Source organism: Danio rerio, chromosome 8, assembly GCF_049306965.1.
Source record: "Danio rerio strain Tuebingen ecotype United States chromosome 8, GRCz12tu, whole genome shotgun sequence".
Taxonomy (NCBI): domain Eukaryota; kingdom Metazoa; phylum Chordata; class Actinopteri; order Cypriniformes; family Danionidae; genus Danio; species Danio rerio.
In genome coordinates this window covers 37,138,272-37,160,820 of record NC_133183.1, presented here as the reverse complement: position 1 = coordinate 37,160,820, position 22,549 = coordinate 37,138,272, and the positions used below count along the sequence as shown (strand labels likewise).

Below are 22,549 nucleotides of genomic sequence, written 5' to 3'. Positions count from 1 at the left end.
TGTTTTTATGAATGAATATTTTTGCATATAAAAGATAATAAAAGACTGACTAGACAGATTAGATAGTTTAATAGACAGATTGACACGTGTAGTCATTCGTTCCTGTGTATTTGATGACTAGCTTCCAGCAGTATCTGGCTGCAGACTTGCATGCAATCTGAGACACAAAGCACTCAGCGGAGCTAGTGAGGTCACTGTGAGAGGCGGGGTTAGGGGTGCACACTCACTGACAGCCTAGATTTAGCCTGGTTTTAACCAAGCCGTCTATTAGACTTTTAACCCTTATGTATTGTTCATATTGTTCAAGTGGCTGTTTTTGCCCCCAATGACCTCCATTATAACTAAACTTGTTTTAATTGCAAAGCCATGACACCAGATAGTAACTCATTCTTTATTGTTGGTGGTTTCCCTGTTGGGATGAGATAAAATGAGTCATTTTTACTTTTGATGGTCAGTTGGCACCTTTAAACACCCCAAAAAAATGCTTGCTGGGATGGTACCAAGAGGCTGTGCTCACTTCTGGACAGAGGGGGTGTAGACTTGCAGCTAGTGCCGATAAGAGGTGCAGACGCTGAGGCTGTTCTGTATGCGAGTGTTGAGGTTTTGAAACATCAGCTGACAACGTGTAGGTAGAGAGTAGCAGGTTCTGGGAGTAGATGAGCTTGTCACCGGTGTAGACTTTGACCGACTTGTGAAGTTACTCACAAGACCTCCGCTTATGGGACATTACCATTCAAATGAAACGTTTCCAGCAGAATATGACGCTTTAAAAAACTCCATCGGCACTGGTAACTATGAAAAACACGACTGAGCACTAATAGTGTACTCAACACTTTACACTGACATTTGAAGGATCACCTGACATTAAAGACTGAAGTAAGAACGCTGAAAAAAACCCATCAGATTTTAGCCCAGAAGAGTTTCTCTTTTCCTAAATTAAAGCAAAACTTCATGATATTGTGTTTATGAATTCATTCGTGTGTGTGTGTGTGTGTGTGTGTGTGTTGCACTGCTGGAGTGAAGGTTAACCAGTCCACACAGTTCATGCGGCTATAATCTTTATTATCTTTTATTAATAAACTATGTACAATATTTACACGTCGGCTCCAGGTCTCTTGGATGAAGGTCTCTCAGCGACGTGGTCTCTTCTGGTCGCCGCGCGTCTCTGGTGAAGATGGGGAGCGGGACCGTTTCCCTCCGGCGTCCCGGACCGAAGATGCCGCACCTGCTGAGGACGAGGAGGGCAAAGGCTCGGTCTGGCAGGAGAAGGACGGCCTCTTTCTCTTCTCAGCAGCATAGGCCTCACTGAACAGATCGAGCGCAAACACACACAAGCAGACATCATGTGAGATTTGGACAAACACTAGAACATGCGGCTATGCCAAGTACAGTTTACTCACGCGTCTATGATGGGAATGACGTATCTGCCGCTGCCGTCTATCATGACTCCCTTTCGGTCTGGGTCGTCCACCTCCAACAGGAAGCTGCGGGGAATCCCTGTGCTCTTCCGGATGCGCTTGTGCGGCGCGGAGCGGCTGCCCTGTGAATTGAGGAGTGACAGTCAAACTCTGAGCAAACAATCTGACTGATGAGGACAAGAGCTCAAGTTCACAGCAACCGTGAGCTTGGAAAACCCAGTTACCACATTAGTGGGGCAGTGCCTAATGTGGTGTCCCGGGATCCCAAGCAGCCTCATGGCCTCACTAGTGAACATCAGAACCATGAGAATCAGCTCAGACATCTCTCACAAAGCAAACCTGTCAGTGTCTGAACGCTCACCTGCTGGAGTAGTAGCACAGGCTGGACTGGTACATCACCGCTTTCAGCTTGTCCTCCTCTGACGCCTTTGCCTCAGCCAGATTCTCAGTCTGTTTCACAGGCATTTGCACATTTGAATCTTTTTCACCCTCAACCCTTCAAACAATCTCAAATCTCCCTAAGAAGCTGAGTGCGTGTGCGTATATTGTGTGCTTTACATTGCGTTTTGCTATTGTGCTATTCATTTGTTCAATACCTTCAACAACTGCTCCAGTGAGAGGAGTGAAGGATCAGCTCTAGGTGAAGGTTCACGCCAGCGTCCAGCTTGATGTCTGCAAAACAAAGGAGCTTGTGTGACTAAAACACCAGGGACAGACCAGGAGTCTTCATATAACATCTAACAGAGGACGCGTGTGCTCATTTCACAGCACTCACCCAACAAATCTTCTGTTTGAGGACTTCAGTCCCGCCGCAGGGATCCGTCTGATGATGACCGACGTGTTTTTAGGGATGAGAGCATCATCTGTGTATTCTGACAGCAAAATAAAATCAGAATCAGCACATAATTATGGAGCACGGTATACTTTGAGAGCCATTAGCCTTTTAAAACAGTCAAAACATCCCTACATGTCAGCATCAGCACCACCTTACAGCTTCCAGAAGTGTCTGATGTAACGCATCTAATGTTAGCGTAGAACAGTTGAAGTGTCTTTTCCTCAACTCACCTTCATCAGTCTGGGCGTTGCTGATCTTCAGCTGGCAGAACTTCAGCCTCTTGCTCCTCATGATCTGCCGCTTCAGCTCCCCCGCGCTGATGTTGAGGCCTTCAAACTGGAGCGAGTCGTAGGTGAGTCGACTCTGGAACCTGTAGTGAACACAAGACATACTGAACACAAACACAAAGCACAGCGTAATAAAAAGGGTCAAACCTGAGTGATGGGAACAGCAGGCGATCAATCGACGTATCCAACGATCAATAATATCGATAATCTGGAAAAATTGTCACGGAGGACGCAGAGATCAGATGCCAATCGACACAGCGAGATTCAAACAACACCCACAGGACGGTTGTCATGGATGCTGATGATGAACACGTGACGCATGCGCTGTACAACTTCCGGCAATATTATCATTATTAATATTAATTTTATTGATAGTAGTAGTAAAATCATTGCGATAAGTATAATAAAATAAACAGCAGAACAGTTGGCCATCTCTGAATAATACACAGCGACGTTTCCCTGCACGAACGATTCAGGCCTTCGCCAAGAAGACTCGGGTGAGTCGATGATTCAGGGATTGATTCAACTGTCCGTTCATCCTATTGGCTTCTTTGGCTGAATGAATCGTTCAATGCTTTACTCAAATAAAGCGGCCTCTTGCTGCCACCTATTGGGGGTTTGCTTTTTTGTTTTCAAAAGTACTTTGACACTTTTTTAAAGGCACCTTTAAGTTCATTTTTGCACAAAAGCTCGTCTCTGTGCGTTCCAAATGGTTTGAAATTTCCTTAGCACATGGTTTTCTTGATGCGTTTGAAATTTTCAATGTAAATCCACTCGTACTTGCATTTGATCTTTATTATGCCTTAAAATCAAAACTATACTAAAGGTGTCTTATCCAAATGCAGATTTTCATTCAAAACGTTATGACAGAACCATATTACTTTACAGTGGCCCATGGATATATATATATATATATATATATATATATATATATATATATATATATATATATATATATATATATATATATATATATATATGTGTGTGTGTGTGTGTGTGTGTGTGTGTGTGTGTGTGTGTGTGTGTGTGTGTGTGTGTGTGTGTTTGTTTGTTTGTTTTTATTACATGGTGGGGACCTCAGCATGATAGCACACTCACAAAGTGGGGACCAAAAACACACTATGTTTTGCCTTTAAAAGACTCAGGGGGCGTTGCTGATATGCCTAGTGCAGTTTTTTTCACTGATCCCCACCTTGACCATTTACCTGAATTGAGTGTGTAAGTGTGTGTCGGCGCACTGCTCTATAGCGGTCCTGTAGTCGGATGGCGGTACTGCACCCTGACACACACTTGACGCCTACTGCACATGCGCAATCTCATAAATGAATCCGACTTTAATCAACTTAATTAAGATCTATCATCAAATTATTCGAATTTTTGGGTAAGTTAGAATGTTTTTCACCATCATAATGTAATAAAATAGGTTATATGACAAATACTTATGTTGCATATTTTGACAGTTATCAGGTATAGTTAATTAAATGTTTTAACTAATTTCCTGGGTGTTTTAATCGATGTTGTTTCAAATTACGTATTAATATAACACTGATAAGACACAAACTACAGTTCGGTATGTAATTTAACTTGTTTACACGAGTAAAAGTTACTCGCGCTAATGTGCTAACGTGCTAACTGCCCGGTGCTACGTGAGTCAGAGGCCGGGGTGGAGTGCATGAGCCGCGGTCAGACAGTCACCAATCACCGGGCGGCTAAATGGATCGACGGAGGATAAAACCATTAAAAGATGCGGAGAAACACATCACCAGCTCCACTGACAAGACCCATTCACTGGAAACCGAATATATAGAAGGTTACTAAGGTATGTTTTCATAGTTCTTGTATCGTACTTTTTAAATGGTTAATTGGTTTAAACATTTAACGTTAATCCTGAAATAACACTATTATATACTATTTATACGTTAATGTAGTAATATAACGTTAGAGGTTATAATTAAAATGTGGGGCTATCTGGTCCTAGAAATGTACTTAATTTATTGTTCTATGACGTGTAGAAACGTTTTATTTTAGATAAATAATTATAAATATATAACTTAGTGTAAAACATATATAAAAGTACATAAATGTTCACTGTGTGTGTTTTATTTATTTATTTGCTGTCAACTGGTAGCCTTTTACAATAAGGTTAAATTAGTTAATGCTGGTTAATGCATTTACTAACATGAACAATAAATAATACTTTATTACAGTGTTTGTTCATGTTTGTTAACTTTAGTAAATGAAAATAAAGTTGTTCATTACTAGTTGAACACGCACAATGCATTAATTATTGCAATGCATTATTACTGGTACAAGCATGAATTTAGATTTGAATAATGCATTAGTAATTAGTAAATGTTAAACTGATTAATAAATGCTGTACATGCATTGTTCATTACTAGGTCATGTTAGTAAGTACATTAACTAATAAAACCTGATTGTAAAGTGTGACCTGTAAACAATTGAAGTGGAAAAAAAGTTCTTTAAAACTGTCCTAAGAAAGAAGAACAGGTGTTCAATAGTATTAGAACAACATTGAGGAAAGGTTCTGATCCACTTCAAAAGGTTTACTGTATTTATAATTCACACACAGAGAGGATGCTAATGTGAGGTTTTTGTAGTTTTTGAACCCTACACATTTCATTAAATCTTTTAGGTCAGAGTTTGCGTTGTCCACATTTATCAAAGGAAGTTTTGTGGTTGAGTACAAATGATAGACCTTGTGGAAGCAAAACATATATGAGATATAATAAAAATACTGTCTTTATGTTTGACTTTATATGGTAAAACAAGAACAGGTGGTTAAGTGTTTTCCCCATTCAAATGTACATGTATATATTATATTCATTGTGTTTGTATTCATGCCATAGTTTAGCTTTTTATTGCTATGAGAGGGCATAATTAAAATGTTGCTTGCTCTTTTCTCTTAGTTTTGCAGCATTGATGCCGATCATGAGGACGATCTGCACCCTAACTGCACTGTCAATAAGATCGTTGTTCAGAGAAAACCTCATTTGTGCCTTTTTGCAATCAGGGATATTTTCTTTGGAGAGGAAATAACATTTGACTATGGCGCATGTGATTGGCCTTGGAGAAAGGTTTGACATTTTGATTACTTAATACATTAATCCTTAATACATTCAGCAAAGCTAAGAGTTTTTTAATGTTAATATAGATTAAGGGTAAATCTGTTCAAAAATAAAGAGTTTGCATCATCCATAAGAGATAATGAAATCAATCTCTTAATATCTTCTTCGTGTCTTAATGGGTAAAAAAGTTTAATTAATTGGGTAATGCTTTACTTTAAAGGGGGGTTCATAAGACTGTCATGAAAGCTTTATAGTCATGACATGACTTATATAACAAAGCTGTTTTTAAATAGCTTTCATTGAAGGATGCCCATATGACTGCAGAAGAAAACTGCTCCGACAACTCTGATGAGGTATGTTTATTAGTATTATTATTATTATTAGTAGTAGTAGTAGTAGTAGTAGTAGTAGTAGATGTTGTTGCTGTAGTAGTGCATTTAATTGTAATTATTTAACTTAGTGTGTGTCCTAATTTATGAACATATGCAATAGTGTAACATTGTGGGGACCAGAGGCATGTTAGAGAAGCTGTGAAACACACTTAGTCCTCAATACACACACAGTACGGTCTGACATAGTGGGGACCAGGAGCCGAGTACTACTGTCTAATTATTATTTTGTGTTTTTTATATTCAGCTTTCATTGAAGTATGATCATATGACGAGAAGAAGAGAACTGCTCTGCTCCAGTAGGAGACCCACAACCCTCTGATGAGGTGTGTTTAAATTTAATAATAATAATAATAATTATTATTATTATTAGTAGTAGTAGTAGTAGTTGTTGTTGTTGTTGTAGTAGTAGTGCATTTAATTATAATTATTTAACTTAATCAAAATCTAGAAATGAAACAGAGTGTGTGTCCTAATTGGTGAACGTATGCACTAGTGTAACATTGTGGGGACCAGAGGCATGTTAGAGAAACTGTGAAACACACTTAGTCCTGAATACACACTCAGTACGGTCTGACATTGTGGGGACCGGAACCCTTGAGTACTGCTGTCTAACTAACATAATTTTTTTTATTTTCAGCTTATATTGAAGGATGACCATATGACAGAGGAAGAGAACTGCTCTGCTCCAGTACGTGACCCACAACTCTGATGAGGTGTGTTTAATGTTGTTGTTATTATTATTAGTACACAGCAAATTCTGGTCTTTGGAATAAACTCCCTGGGATTCAAAATCAACTCAATCTGAGTGTACATGCGTGACCATCAAATGTACTCCCATTCAGAGTTAAAATCACTCTGCTTTTGGAGTTGAATTTTAACACATTTTTTGGAGTTAGATTATAACACTTTCTGGAGTTAAAATTGTATTCCTACAGAGAGTACTTTTACATTTGGGTATAATATAAACTCCTTACCAATGTTAAAATGTAACACTTTTTAGAGTTAAAGTGTACTTCAAACAAATATATATATATACGAAAATGACTGAACTGATGCAATACTCTTTACTTACTGCTTTTATTCATGCAAATCCACACATTAGATTTAGAATTTCCATCGATGTACACACTTTGAAATTAATTGTCATCACAGCATTAAATTTAACAGCAAAACATTTACAATTAATATATGTTAGCAGCTAGTGCCAACTAAAACCAATGACTTAGTAAAATTGCATGAGACAATCAACACATTACATTATATAAAATTAACTTCACAGGAATCAAAAGCAGTAAAAAAATATCTTGTCATACTCCTCAATCACAGTCAACTCTGCTGGCTTTGATGTTAGAATTTGCTCGATTTTCTGAAACGAAGAAAAAAAAGTATTTAGAAAGATAACCAAAATTAACATTTTTTTAACAAAAAAAAACTAAATCTAATAACTGTGTTTATACTATGTTTTACTTTAAAATGCATTCATTATGTAACGTTATTTTGTAATGTTTACGGTATAATTTCTATGTATATGGAAGTTTAAAAAAAACTTTGATTTTTTTGGACACTGCCCATTAAAGGTTGAATAATTTGAGATCCAGAATCACTGCTGCTCAAACTGCTTGACACAGACAATGTATCTGTCATACTTGGGGAGGAGGGCACTTTAACAGCCCCTTGCTGCAGGACAGTCAAATCTGATGAAAAAACAACAACAACACGTGTCAGTAAATGGTTCTGAAATGCACACTTTCACTTTGAGTCATGAGACCAACTTTCAAAATTTATAAAAATGTTCTTAAATAACCTACCATCATTAGTGTGGATGACATGTTTCTTTGGTTGTTGCAAGTTCTTGAAATACATCCTCATCCACCTCTATGCCATGGTCATCTGTGACTTTCGATGCTGTATCCTCTGGTATCACAAACTTGTGCTGGACTACAACATAACAACAATGTATAATTTATCAAATAAATTTCAAAATGACTTATTATTATTATAATTAAAAAAAAAAACTCTGTTACACTAAAACTCACCCGCACTGAAAAAATCCAAGAAACAATCTTCTTCCAGTTTAATATATTTTTTCTTGCCTCCAAATTGCACTTTTATCAGCATCGTGGCCTGAAATAAAAAAGATAAATGTTATTTAACAACTTATGTTAGTGTGATTGAAAATGTAATGTAAATATAGCTGAAAACAGCATACTCTCACGGTCACGACTAAATCATGATACAATCCAAAACATTTCATGAGCAATATTACACATATTAAATCTTACAGACATAAAGCTCTATTGCTGGATAAAAGATATTGACATTACCTCGTTGTGTAAGTTAGCCTATTTGAAATGTGAACAGCAGGTTTCTCCATCTGATCAAGTAGGCCTACCACCTTTTTGACAGCAGAACACATATTTTTAGAAACACAGGGGAAGAAAAGATTATTAGCTAGTGTTAGCTTGTTCAAATCCACAACATTTTTTAAAAAAAAACTGCCACATTGGAAAAGCTAACATGCTATGCTAAGTTAGCCACATGCAGTCACTAGCCTCACAGTACAAAATGAAACAGCTACAGCAAAACACACTTCTGCTACAAAACATCCAACATTTAGAAAAAGCTTTCTAAAACTTTCTAAACTTTCTAAAAATTTAACTCCAGTAAGGAGTTAAAGCACGTTTCTGAACACCAGAGAATGAACTCCAAAATACAACACAGCAAGGGGTATCCCATAACACAAAATCGTGTTAAAGTTTAAAAATAAACTCAAAAAAATTTACTCTCACACTTTTTTGCCTAACTCCTAATTTTTCAACTCCAAAAAATTTGCTGTGTAGTAGTAGTAGTAGTAGTAGTTGTAGTAGTTGTTGTTGTAGTAGTAGTGCATTTAATTGTAATTATTTTCTTAATCAAAATCTAGAAATGAAATAGAGTGTGTGTCCTAATTGGTGAACATATGCACTAGTGTAACATTGTGGGGACCAGAGGCATGTTAGAGAAGCTGTGAAACACACTTAGTCCTGAATACACACACAGTACGGTCTGACATAGTGGGGACCGGAACCCTTGAGTACTGCTGTCTAACTAATATAAATTTTTTTATATTCAGCTTATATTGAAGGATGACCATATGACAGAGGAAGAGAACTGCTCTGCTCCAGTACGAGACTCACAACTCTGATGAGGTGTGTTTATTATGGTTGTTGTTGTTATTATTATTAGTAATAGTAGTAGTAGTAGTAGTAGTAGCAGTAGTTGTTGTTGTAGTAGTAGTGCATTTAATTGTAATTATTTAACTTAATCAAAATATAGAAATGAAACAGAGTGTGTGTCCTAATTGGTGAACGTATGCACTAGTGTAACATTGTGGGGACCAGAGGCATGTTAGAGAAGCTGTGAAACACACTTAGTCCTGAATACACACACAGTACGGTCTGACATAGTGGGGACCGGAACCCTTGAGTACTGCTGTCTAACTAATATATATATATTTTTATATTCAGGTTTGCTGAAGTATGAACGTATGACAGAAGGAGAGAACAGCTCTGCTCCAGTACGAGACCCACAACCCTCTGATGAGGTGTGTTTATTAATATTGTTGTTGTTGTTGTTATTATTATTATTATTATTACTAGTTGTTGTAGTAGTAGTGCATTTAATTGTAATTATTTAACTTAATCAAAATATAGAAATGAAACAGAGTGTGTGTCCTAATGTATGAACATATGCACTAGTGTAACATTGTGGGGACCAGAGGCATGTTAGAGAAGCTGTGAAACACACTTAGTCCTGAATACACACAGTAATGTCTGACGTAGTGGGGACCGGGACCCTTGAGTACTACTGTCTAACTAAAATATATATATTTTATTTTTTTTTTTCAGCTTTTATTGAAGGATGACCATATGACAGAGGAAGAGAACTGCTCTGCTCCAGTAGGAGAACCACAACTCTGAGGTGTGTTTATAATAATAATAATAACAATTATTTTTAATATTATTATTATTATTATTAGTTGTAGTAGTGATAGTAGTTGTTGTTGTAGTAGTGGTGTATTTAATTGTAACTATTTAACTTAATCAAAATATAGAAATGAAACAGAGTGTGGGTCCTAATTGGTGAACATATGCACTGACATTGTGGGGACCAGAGGCATGTTAGAGAAGCTGTGAAACACACTTAGTCCTCAATACACACACAGTAAGGTCTGACATAGTGGGGACCGCGACCCTTGAGTACTGCTGTCTAACTAATATATATTTTTTATATTCAGCTTTTATTGAAGGATGACCATATGACAGAGGAAGAGAACTGCTCTGCTCCAGCACGTAACTCACAACTCTGTTATTGCATATCAGATTCAACGAACCGTTTACTACGGATTTCATGTAATTTTGATAACTGTGCATTAATCAGATGTCATCAAGCTGCTGTGCCGTCAGCCAATCGTTGTATTGCTGATAATGATTTTGAGGATCGATAGATCTGTCACAACACACAGTCACAACACCTCTCAGATCAGTTTAATCTGATTCGCAAACTTTTTTAAAGAACCAAATTAGCCTAAGATGAGTTATCAAGATTAAAAGATCCAGGATCTGTAATATATTCTTAGATTATTTAAGCGAGGTCCGAAGAACAGACCCCTGGACCCTTGAGTACTACTGTCTAAATTATATTTTTCAAAATAAAAATTATAAATTATATATAAAAATATATAAAATATTTTTTTATAAAATATTTATAAAATTATATATAAAATATATATTTTTAATTATATACAGTTGAAGTCAGAATTATTAGCCCCCTTGTTTATTTCTTGTACTAAATTTCTGTTTAATGGAAAGCAGATTTTTTAAACACATTTCTAATCATAACAGTGTTAATAACTCATCTCTAATAACTGATTTATTTTCTCTTTGCCATGATGACAGTAAAAATTATTTGACTAGATATTTTTCAAGACACTTCTATACAGCTTAGTGACATTTAAAGGCTTCACTAAGTTAATTAGGGTAACTAGGCAAGTTATTGGAGGGATAATAATATTGACCTTAAAATGGTTCATAAAAAATTAAAACTGCTTTTATTCTAGCTGAAATAAAACAAATAAGACTTTCTCCAGAAGAAAAAAATATTATCAGACATACTATGAAAAAATTCCCTGCTCTGTTACACATCATTTGGGAAATATTTGTAAAAAAGTTTTAAAAAGGTGGGCTGACTTCAACTGTATATACTTTTATTGCGACTTCCTGATGCCTCCTATAAGTCGCTCGAGAGGCAGTGAGGGTCCTTTATATTTGTGACGCGCTGGTGGCTTTAGACAGAGACACTGAGCCCAAGATGTTATATGGAAAACTTTATGTAACTTGAAGCATGAAAAAAACAATACAGCAATTTGTGTCTTTGAATACCTGTTTTGTATGGTGCCGATTATTGCGTTGGTGTGATGATTGTTGCGTGTGCCGTTGTGATACAGTTTTGCGTTGCATGGTTTGCGCTGCTGTTTGCGCTGCTGTTTGCGGTCAACAAAAAACCACCTGTGTGATTGTGCACGCGCTTTATATGTTCGAGCAGGTGTCAGTTATGCCCACGTGACCAAAACATAAAACGTCACTGTGAAACCCAAACCAATCAGTATACAAATAAACATTATAATTAAATGAAAAGTAATATGGCTCCTATACACCAGCCCCTAATTATTAGATCACCACATAATAATTATCCAAAATTACAGATAGGAGACATAAATCAAACACACAAAAGTTCAACTGTAAAGTCCAACAGTAAAATGTCCATACTTTTCTTCTTTGTGTCCTAATGGCAAAATCCACAAAAAAAAAAACAAAAAAAAAAAATCCACAAAAGGAATTATTCAATTCAATTAAATTCAATTCAGCTTTATTTGTATAGCGCTTTTACAATGTAGATTGTGTCAAAGCAGCTTCACATAAATGGTCATAGTAACTGGAACAGTGTGGTTCAGGTTTTAGTGTTTAAGTTCAGTTCAGTTCAGTTTAGCTCAGTTCAGTGTGATTTAATCATTACTGAGAGTTCAAACACCGAAGAGCAAATTCATCGATGCGTAGCTCTACCAATCCTGAACCATGCGAGGCAGTGGCGACAGCGGAGAGGGAAAAAAAACTTCACCTGATGGGAGTGAAGAAAAAAAACCTTGAGAGAACCAGACTCAGTTGGGCACGACCATTTTAATTTCTCCGCTGGCCAAATGTCTTGTGCAGAACTTCATTCGCCGTGGTTTATGCTGGAAGATGGCCTCAATGAAGACTCGTCTGTCCCTGGAGCGTCGCTGGAATCAGACTCATGTTCTCCACTCCCCACGACCATCAGCGCAGCAGCAGCTCAGGATATGGCCTGGTCCCGGATATGGAATCCTTGGGATCATCACGTCGCTGGTCTTGGATCCAATCAGTGACTCCGCCTAATCTGAGGACCTCGGGATGAGTATCCCCAGGTGAAAATAGAGAAAAGAGAATAATTAGCGTAGCTGCTGTTCATAGTGTATATAAGCAAGATGTAGAAGCCAGTGTGGAACCCGCTAGGTGATGCACTGAGTGTATGCTTTACTAAACAGATAGGTCTTTAATCTAGTTTTGAACTGGGATAGTGTGTCTGAGCCTCGGACATTACCAGGAAGGCTATTCCAGAGTGTAGGAGCCATGAAAGAGAAGGCTCGACCTCCTTTACTTGATTTTGCTATTCTAGGTACTTCCAGAAGCCCTGAATTTTGAGATCTTAAGGAGCGAGTTGGTTCGAATTATCAAAAAAAAGAAAAGAATTTAACTGTAGTTCATATTTAATCAAACTCAGCCTCCTGCAGCAAGCAGACCTTGGTAATAGGTCTTTCCAAACAGCTGGTTTTTGTTTTAATCCGTACTTGACGGACAAATCCTCCTCGGTCTGGGAAGGTTTGGATCACTCGACCTGTTGGCCAAGAATTTCTAGGAGCTGTGCTGTCCATAATGATCACAAGATCTCCCACAACGAGGTTCCTCTTAACTCCAATCCATCTCTGACGCTCCTGTAGCTGAGGTAAGTATTCCTTAACCCATCTCTTCCAGAATAGATCGGACATGTATTGTACCTGTTTCCACCTCCTAAGTGCATACATGTCTGTCGGTTGGAACAACCCTGGGGGTAATGATGGTGAAGTCTTTAACTGCAACAAGTGGTTTGGAGTTAGTGCTTCCAGGTCATTTGGATCCATGGAAGCCTTGGTGATTGGACGGCTGTTGATGATGGCTTCAATCTCACAGAGCACTGTGTGAAGACCTTCTTCATCCAGGTTTTGCACCTTAAACATTGATTTAAGGACTTTACGCACTGATCTTATTAACCTCTCCCATGATCCTCCATGATGAGAGCCAGCCGGTGGGTTAAAACTCCATCTGATTCCCTTCTGCAGCAAAAGATCATTGATCTGCCCCTGGTTCCACTGTTTAATAGCAGCTTTCAACTCACGTTCTGCACCTACAAAATTAGTTCCGTTATCTGAACGGATCTCTCGCACCTGTCCCCTTCTGGAAATGAAACGCCTGAGTGCATTAATGAATGAGTCCGTATCCAGAGATGGAGCAACCTCAAGGTGTACAGCTCTGATGGCAAGACAGGTAAATATAACCCCATACCGCTTTACCATGCTCCTTCGGCTCTTAACCTCAAAAGGTCCAAAATAGTCCACTCCCACTCGAGTAAATGGTGGTTCATCTGGGACTATTCTTTCGTGTGGCAAGTCTGCCATTTGCTGGTAAACTGGCAGAGCATTTAGACGGCGACAGACGATGCATTTGGACAGTACTTTCCTTATGGCTACACTGACACCAGTTATCCAGTACTTCTCCCTCAATTTGGACAGCATATGGTTCCGTCCACCATGCCCCACTTCCTGATGGATATGTCTCAGCAAGAGTTCTGAAATGTGAAGATCTTTTGTTAATATTATAGGGTGTTTAACTTCCACAGGCATAGCCAACCTACAGAGACGACCACCAACTCTCAGGATTCCATCTTGCAGCTGTGGACAGAGTTTATGGAGGTGACTGGATATTTTAATATGTTGCCCTTTGTCCAGACTGGCTAGCTCTTCAGGAAATCTCTGTCCCTGACAGAATTTAATGATGGCAAGCTCAGCCCGGTCCAAGTCCTCCACTGTAAGTTTACTGCTTGTCCTTTTAAAATAATCAATCTCCTCTGCCACGGAGGAGCTCTGCTGTGCATTGTTGTCAGACTGTACAACGGTCTGATGAAAGTGCCTTGTTTCCTTTAAACAAGACATGAGCCAGTCCTTGATCCTCAAGAACCATGCTACGGATTTCTTAAGGCGTGTCCAGGAAGAAAAATACTTGATCAGGTAAGTGACTGAATCTTCTTTGAGTTGTGTAACGTTTGTTGCAGCAACATTTTTGACCTCGGGGTCTTCAGGTGAAAGGTAGTTGACGTCCTTGTTTACAGGCCACTCACTCTCCGGATGTAAAAGAAAGTGAGGCCCTGACACCCATGTAGTGTTTTGAATAAACACATCCACCTTAACACCTCTAGATGCCATATCAGCTGGATTGCTTGCAGTGTCCACATACCTCCACTGCTCAGGACTGGAAACTTTCAGGATTTGAGAGACCCGATTAGAAACGAAAACTTTGAATCGTGAGGTTTCATTTCGGATGTATTTGAGCACAGATGTACTGTCTGTCCAAAACACAGAATCCAAAAGATCCATATGCATCTCTTTCCTCCAAAGAATGTCCATGCGACTGGCCATGGTAGCAGCAATAAGCTCCATTCTAGGGATGGTTACGGATTTTAACGGAGCCACTCTTGCCTTCCCCATGATGAAAGCACTGTGCATTACTGAATGCTGGTTCTTCAGCAACAGGTAAGACACTGTTCCATACCCATCCTGACTGGCATCACTGAAATGGTGTAACTGGGCTGTAACAACATCTCCAAAGCATGATGGTTTCACACATCGGTCCACCTTAAACACATCCAACAAATGCAGCTGCTGCAGCCATTTCAGCCAACCCTTTGACACGGACTCCGGCACAGTGTCATCCCAGCCAATTTCTCTCCTGCACAAATCTCTCAGAATTTTCTTTGCTGTTAAAATGACAGGGCTTAGCATTCCCAGAGGGTCATAAATTGAACTGATAGTAGAGAGAATTCCTCTTCTGGTGAGTGGTCTATCCTTTAGTACAATCTTGAACTTAAAACAGTCTGATTTTATGCACCATTCCAAACCCAGCACTCTCTCCACAGGTAATGAATCCAACTCCATGTTTAACCCTTCCATGCCTCTTGCTCTGTGACTTTCAGGGATAGCTTCCAATACACCAGGCCTGTTGGTTATCCATTTTGTGAGGGAAAACCCACCCCTGGCACACAGAGAAACCAGCTCCTGGTAAAGTGACACTGCTTCCTTCTCTGTAACAACTGACACAAGGCAGTCATCTACATAAAAAGAGTTCAATAATTTGTCTACTGCATTCTCACTGTAGTGACATCCATAATCCTCTGCACACCTTCTGAGGGCATAATTGGCACAACTAGGTGATGATGCTGCCCCAAACAAATGCACCTTCATACGGTATTCAACAGGTTGTTGTTCCACATCTCCATTAGGCCACCAAAGAAACCTAAGCAGGTCTGAGTAATCCGAAGAGACCCGTACCTGGTAAAACATGGATTCAACATCAGCCATGATTACTACTGGTTCCTTTCTAAAACGAGTCATGACTCCTATCAAAGAACTCGTAAGATCTGGGCCCTGTAAGAGCTGAGCATTCAACGATGTTCCTTGATAACTCGCTGCACAGTCAAACACAACTCTCATCTTTCCCTTGGTGGGATGAAACACTCCATGGTGTGGTATATACCATACCTTTCCAGCACTGCGGTCTAGTTCCTCTACAGGCACCTTCTCAGCATAATCTTTAAGAAGCAGATCATTCATAAAGTTGTTATATTCAGCATGAAATAATGAATCTTTCTGAAACCTCCTTTTCAGATGATGCAAACGCTGTTCGACAATGTTCTTGTTTTTTGGCATGCTGACGTCAATGCTCCTTAATGGTAATGCAATTTGGTAGTGCCCATTCACATGTTTTACTGAATTACTCACTAGTTCTAGGAATTTTTGATCTTCTCTTGACATACCAGCATAATCATCGAGACTGTTTTCAGGGAAGTCAGTTTTAAACTGTTGGTGCCAAATCTCATCCAGATTTACAGCTGACACTCTATTAACCATTACCAGGGGCTGTTTCCAGTTAACCCTTTCTCCACTGTCTCCCATCAGTGGTCCATTAACAGTCCAGCCCAACATGGTTCTAATGGCATATGGTCCATCATTTACACTGCATACCACTTGTAATGGTTCCAGTGCTTTAGGGACATTGGTTCCTATCAGGAGTTCTATTTCGGAATTTTTAGTTGGAATATTTCCTCGGTGCACTGGCATGGACTCTTGTGTATAAACTTTTGGCAGCTCAAGAAAACGATCTCCTTCCAGAGCTGCAACCTCCAAACCAGATATAATGTTGCTACTCACAACCTTCTCCTGCCCCATGGTTCGTAGAAGAATACGCCCCTTCCTTCCTGTAAGGTGAAGCTTGTGCATCAAGTTCTCTGTACAAAACACTGCAGTGCTCCCTTGGTCCAAAAATGCATAGGTATTAATAATTTTGCTTCCTTTATTAGATTTTACCTGAACCGGTACTATGGGTAGCTTGCAGTCCTCATCTCCAGCCCCTGTAAGACCACTTGACACCAGCATGTTGTCAACAGGCACCACTTTGATTTTATCAACAGCACGTTTACGTTCACATTGCAATCTCTCAATTTTATTCAGCAAGGCCTTTTGAGTGAGTTTGCTTTCCCTTTTCTTTCCCATCTCTTCAACCGAGCACGGGGTACCACCAGTTTGACTCATAGTGACTCTTTTGATTCAGTGTTCAGTGAATCACAACATCCAAACACAATGCAACGTTTGAACACGCTCAAACGATTCGATTCAATTCAACAGCAGTTCATTTTCCTTCCAAACAACATCACGGCATCACACAAACAAGCCGCAAAGTGCAGACTTCCTACAGACACCAAAGTAAGTCGCGCGACCTCGCGCATCCGATTTGCATTCCAAACAACTTTAACATGCACCAATGCCAACCAGATTCCTCATCCACACATATATCCACAGATAAACTTATCTGTCCTATGTAAACGAACACATGACGTGGCCCATTTGGTTTGCAATCGCATCACTTACTTGGCGTCTTCCTGATTCGTCTGTGCGCTGATTTTGCGAGCGATGATTTTCCTGATAAGATGCCGTTTTTTGTTGACAAAATATTGCGACTTCCTGATGCCTCCTATAAGTCGCTCGAGAGGCAGTGAGGGTCCTTTATATTTGTGACGCGCTGGTGGCTTTAGACAGAGACACTGAGCCCAAGATGTTATATGGAAAACTTTATGTAAACTTGAAGCATGAAAAAACAATACAGCAATTTGTGTCTTTGAATACCTGTTTTGTATGGCGCCGATTATTGCGTTGGTGTGATGATTGTTGCGTGTGCCGTTGTGATACAGTTTTGCGTTGCTTGGTTTGCGCTGCTGTTTGCGGTCAACAAAAAATACGGCTACCCCACTCTCCTTCTCTCCTCCACCTGTGTGATTGTGCACGCGCTTTATATGTTCGAGCAGGTGTCAGTTATGCCCAAGTGACCAAAACATAAAACGTCACTGTGAAACCCAAACCAATCAGTATACAAATAAACATTATAATTAAATGAAAAGTAATATGGCTCCTATAACTTTCATATATATATATATATATATATATATATATATATACAGTTGAAGTCAGAATTATTAGACCCCTTGGAATTTTTCTCTTCTTTTTTAAATATTTCCTAAACGATGTTTAACAGAGCAAGGAAATTTTCACAGTGTGTCTGGTAATATTTTTTTCTTCTGGACACCGTTTAAGGGACAAAATTATTAGCCTCTTTAAGCTATATTTTTTCTCGATAATCTACAGAACAAACCATCATTATACAATAACTTGACTAATTACCCTAACCTGTCTAGTTAACCTAATTACCCTAGTGAAGCCTTTAAATTTCACTTTAAGCTGTATAGAAGTGTCTTAAAGAATATCTAGTCTAATATTATTTACTGTCGTCATGGCAAAGAGAAAATAAGTCCATTATTAGAAATGATTATTAGAAATAGTTATTAAAACTATTATGTTTAGAAATGTGTTGAAAAAAATCTTCTCTCCGTTAAACAGAAATTGGGGAAATAATAAACAAGCTGTCTAATAATTCAGGGGGGCTAATAATTCTGACTTCAACTGTATATAAAGAGTTTCATTGCAGAACGAGATATATCCATTTAAAAAAATGTTGGTAATTTTGACATTATTTTTCAGGACATCAACTGTCAAGTTCATTCACAATTTTTGTACATTAAACTATAACTTGAGCTCAGTGAAGGCCAGGAACACAATATTTTCAAATCCAGGATATTTTTTATTTAATTTTATGTCTATAATTAAGTAAAAAAAAACATGCCAAAATGCTACATATTAATCCAACCCACATTGTCAAACATGGAATAATATATGCAAAGATTGATTAATAATAATAAGATTCTAAGTTAGATTTGGCCAGAATGTACACAACATAACATACTGTAACTTTATTATTATTTTTTTTTGCAAAACGCTACATCCACCTGAGGCTATATTATACTACATTAATACCATTACCAAAAGCTAGTGAATCAATGTTTTGTTTGATAAGTAAGATTAAGTTAGTTAGATAAATGACCTTTAGCTTGGTACAGAAAGAGTGGGGGGCGGCTCCTTCCACACCGCTGCAGAAAACCAAACCTGTATGATTAGAGCGGGCGGAGCTGAGTCCGTGACACAAACTTGCCTCGCTATGTCATATTTAATGAATTATTTGACTGTAATAATAATTATAGCTTATTTATTTGGTTGTGAAAAAGCTAAACCGTTTTCTCCATAACAACATGTGCCCTTTAAGTTCCTTTGTAATAAATCAACAACAACAAGAATTAATTTTAAATAATAGCTGCAACCACATAAATAAATCTTCAGATAGGCTACTCAGCTACATTTAAGAAATTATTTAAAAAATAAACTTATAAAGAACACTTGCAGACAGGTATCTTGTGATGGGGAGTAGGAAAAAAGGCGCTCCTAGGCCTTCTCTTGACATCAGCGGAGACTCGTTCCCTGCTGCATTTGTGTATTGTTGACGCAGAAGTATCTTATTCTGGTCCACTTTTGTGGCCTTTTTATAATTTTTTGTGAAGTTGAAGACTTCATCTTCTATCGCTAAATCAATGAGCAAACTCTGAGCACTTCACCGGCGATGACTCTCTTCCCAGGGGATGCTGAGCTCGCGCCGCATCCTGAACGCTCTCTAACTGTTATATCGCACTTTGTAAAGAAACTGGTCTGACGGATATTGCGTTTTGTGAAAAAAAATACGTTTTGTACTTGGCCTAAAATGTGCATTCTTAAATGTTATTAATGGCAGCAATTGACACATAGATTAAGGTACATCTGAACAGTGATTTCCAATAATAAAATCCAAATGTCAAAAAATGCCGTTTATCGCATTTTGCAACCGAACTCTTCATATGTATGTGTGTGTTATGACTGTATGACTGCAGAAGAGAACTGCTCTGTTCCCACAACTCAGTTTTTCTGGGACTTGAAAACAGACGCTCAGCAGATTTTAAAGGGGGGAATCTTGATCAAATCGTGGGTTTACACACAAACATGTAATACAGTGCCAGATTTTCTGGATGTTATATACACATTTGTATTTGCAAACATATACCATATTGTTTTAAATGATGTATTTTTGTGTGGGTTTTTACATTCAGAGAAAGTTACAGTGGATCGTGATTTTGGAGGAGGTGAAGTCCAATCTAAAAGGTAAAAATATTATTTATTTTTCTAATCAGATTTTTTCTTTTTTCAGAATGTTTATTTTTATCATGATATGTATGTGCTATGTTTGAAAACTATTTTTAAGCTACCATCACACGCTTTTACCCATTAAAAAGAACAACACAAAATCAAATAAATATTTTGGTAAGCTTTATGCAGAGAAGTCAACTCTCAGACTTGATTTTTACTTTCAGAGTCCCCTCAAGTATCATCACCATGGTACAGTGTCTGTGAAGATAGTGATGCAGACCCAGCATTCACAAAAAAGAGAGGTATGATCATTAAAGTTAATTTGTGACTGACTTGTTTTATTGTACAAGTCCAAATGCACAAGCTCATTTACATAACATGTAGGGTAAAACAGGACAGAAGCACATTACTTCTATGATGATTTCAGTACAGTTGCACTTGATGTCTCATTTCATGTTAGTTAAACAATATTGCTAAATACTTTGGAAAAATATACTAATTGCATATCTGGTTACACTTTATTTTGATAATTTACTTTACTACTACTACTACTACTAACTACAAGTAACTGCAACTACTTGTCAACTAACAGCCATTAGACTGTCTGTTAGAATCAACACTGCTAATGCTCTACTAAATTTATATAAGAATTAGTCATATTGTACTAATTTTGAGCGTAACCTAACAGTCTGCTGTACTATTTACTGAGACCAATGAGAGTTGGTTTTATTGAGGTAACCTTAACTGTCAGCTAATACTCTACACTCTAAAATTAATACAAATAAGTAATAATAATTAAATTAGCAGTTTTTCATAATTTGTTTTTATGAAATCTGTTTGTTTCTGCTTTTGAATTGCATTATGGGATCTTGATCTTTCTTCCAACAACTTTTAATCTTAAAAAGTAAAAAAAAGTGACTTTTTGTTTGGGTTGTTGTTGTATATTATGCTACAGAAACCTTGTAATAAACTGCCGGTACATTTTCTGTTATTCTAAAGACTTATTTATCTCTATATATTATTTCTTATACATTATATTATTTCAAACTACTAAAATGTCAGTAAAAGTCACTTTGTTAAACTGTAGAGTTGAATTTTCAACATCAAAAGTGCACAGAGCAGAGATCAACATCCCATAATGCAATTCACCACCACAAAAAAAAACAAAAAAAAAAACTTGTAAATCACAAAATACAGGAACTGGTAATGAACAGATATCTGTTACAGTGTAGTGTTTTGAGCTAAACTTGAGCTAACAGTCTGCTAATACTCTACTGATAATCAGATGAGCGTTAGTCTTATTGAAATACTCTAATACATAATACTTTACGGTGAGATAATTAACGTAGTTGCAGAGTTACGCATAGTTAGAAGAATGTCTAAACTGGACTATGGAATAAAGTGTAACCCCATTAACCAGATTTGAAGTTATTAGGAAGTATTTTTTAATCCATCTCCATCTTAAGTATTTTTAATAATAGGCAAGACATATTTTTCTAGCATTTTCTATCACAATATTAAACTAACATAACAGCACATGTTGTAAAAATGACTGAACATTTATGCAACTAAAACCACTTTTTTATATTTTAACCACCCATAGGTCCCATAAAGAGAAGATCCTGGAGCAAACAGGAAGTACATGCTGTGGTGAAAGCTGAACCATTGGCTCTAAAAACCAGAGATCAGCTTTGGATTTTTATATTAAAAACTGAATCTCGGCTCTTTAGATAAAAAATCTGAATAACACTTTTATAGTAAGTATACACTATACATCATTAGTTTAGCACTAACTCTACATTAATAGACTTTAGGAAGCAGTTTATAAATACAGCTTCAAACGCTGTATTCTTGACTTGACTTAATTGTATTTTCATGCTTTGTTACTGATTCATTTTTCATTACTATATTATGTATTGCATTATTTACAAACTATTTGTATATAAGAGTAGTTGGTGGTTTTTAAGATAATTCAGAATGAGTTATTAAATGAATAATAAACTATTCAAATGAGCATTTATACATGTTATATTCAGGCATATAGTAATTGTAACCATGTGTGTTTGTAAATGCTATAATAACACAACTTCATGCAGTTTTGTGACCTAAGGACTGTTTATAGTTGATAAATCCCTTATAAATGTCAATTTAAGGCTCAGTATCTAATGAACAATAAATCTTTGCAATCTTATTTAAAAAATTCTGTAAAGTTTAAACATTGCAAAATAAAAATACAACATCATTTCAAAACAACAATTAACAATATGACAATATTCATTTCAGTGTTTCTGTGATGTTTGCACTGTACAGTAATTTTATATTTTGATAAGATTGCAAAGATTTATTTTTCATTAGATAGTTTCATTTGTGTATCTTGAAATTAATGGAAAAAAAATATATATATATATATATATCTTTTTTGGCCTTAGTCCCGTATGATTGCGGGGTCGGCTCTTTTTGGAACAAGTCCTTCAGTTTTAGACTTGTCCATATGATAACGACTTTTTTACACCTTCCGGCCAGCCTGTCATATGGGCCTGTCACACTCAT

At 37.5% G+C, this 22,549-nt stretch overlaps 1 protein-coding gene and 2 long non-coding RNA genes across 8 annotated transcripts in view; 1 reads left to right on the top strand and 2 right to left on the bottom strand.

Annotated features, from left to right (window-relative positions):
• Positions 1-1,034: 1,034 nt before the first annotated feature.
• LOC141375687 (E3 ubiquitin-protein ligase RBBP6-like) lies at positions 1,035-3,446 on the bottom strand. 3 transcript variants are annotated; one of them, XM_073910546.1, is made up of 7 exons: positions 2,484-3,419; positions 2,194-2,290; positions 2,015-2,090; positions 1,780-1,868; positions 1,643-1,703; positions 1,401-1,540; positions 1,044-1,305 (listed from the first exon to the last, which is right to left on the bottom strand). In XM_073910546.1, the coding sequence occupies exons 1-7, from the start codon at positions 2,641-2,643 to the stop codon at positions 1,131-1,133; spliced, it is 798 nt and encodes a 265-aa protein (XP_073766647.1). In that variant the 5' UTR covers positions 2,644-3,419; the 3' UTR covers positions 1,044-1,130. The 3 variants fall into 3 exon arrangements, with proteins under 3 accessions (XP_073766648.1, XP_073766647.1, XP_073766649.1); XM_073910547.1 differs by lacking the exon at positions 1,643-1,703 and having other exon boundaries at positions 1,035-1,305; positions 2,484-3,446; XM_073910548.1 differs by lacking the exons at positions 1,044-1,305; positions 1,643-1,703 and having other exon boundaries at positions 1,345-1,540.
• Positions 3,447-3,806: 360 nt separating this feature from the next.
• The window catches only part of LOC137489318 (uncharacterized), a 57,763-nt gene continuing 39,020 nt past the window's right edge, over positions 3,807-22,549 (top strand). For 2 of the 4 annotated variants that reach the window (XR_012384568.1, XR_012384569.1), the window contains exons 1-13: positions 3,807-3,921; positions 4,196-4,359; positions 5,468-5,635; positions 5,920-5,979; positions 6,263-6,341; positions 6,656-6,731; positions 9,131-9,206; positions 9,525-9,601; positions 9,906-9,978; positions 10,295-10,349; positions 19,963-20,014; positions 20,224-20,301; positions 21,603-21,756. This is a non-coding gene — a long non-coding RNA (uncharacterized lncRNA). Of the gene's footprint in view, positions 3,922-4,191; positions 4,360-5,467; positions 5,636-5,919; positions 5,980-6,262; positions 6,342-6,655; positions 6,732-9,130; positions 9,207-9,524; positions 9,602-9,905; positions 9,979-10,294; positions 10,350-19,962; positions 20,015-20,223; positions 20,302-21,602; positions 21,757-22,549 lie in introns of all 4 variants that reach the window. The other 2 variants (XR_012384570.1, XR_012384567.1) reach the window with 2 other exon arrangements.
• On the bottom strand, positions 6,653-8,725 carry LOC141375783 (uncharacterized). The gene is made up of 4 exons (XR_012384594.1): positions 8,343-8,725; positions 8,055-8,142; positions 7,827-7,956; positions 6,653-7,712 (listed from the first exon to the last, which is right to left on the bottom strand). It is a non-coding gene; the product is annotated as an uncharacterized lncRNA (long non-coding RNA).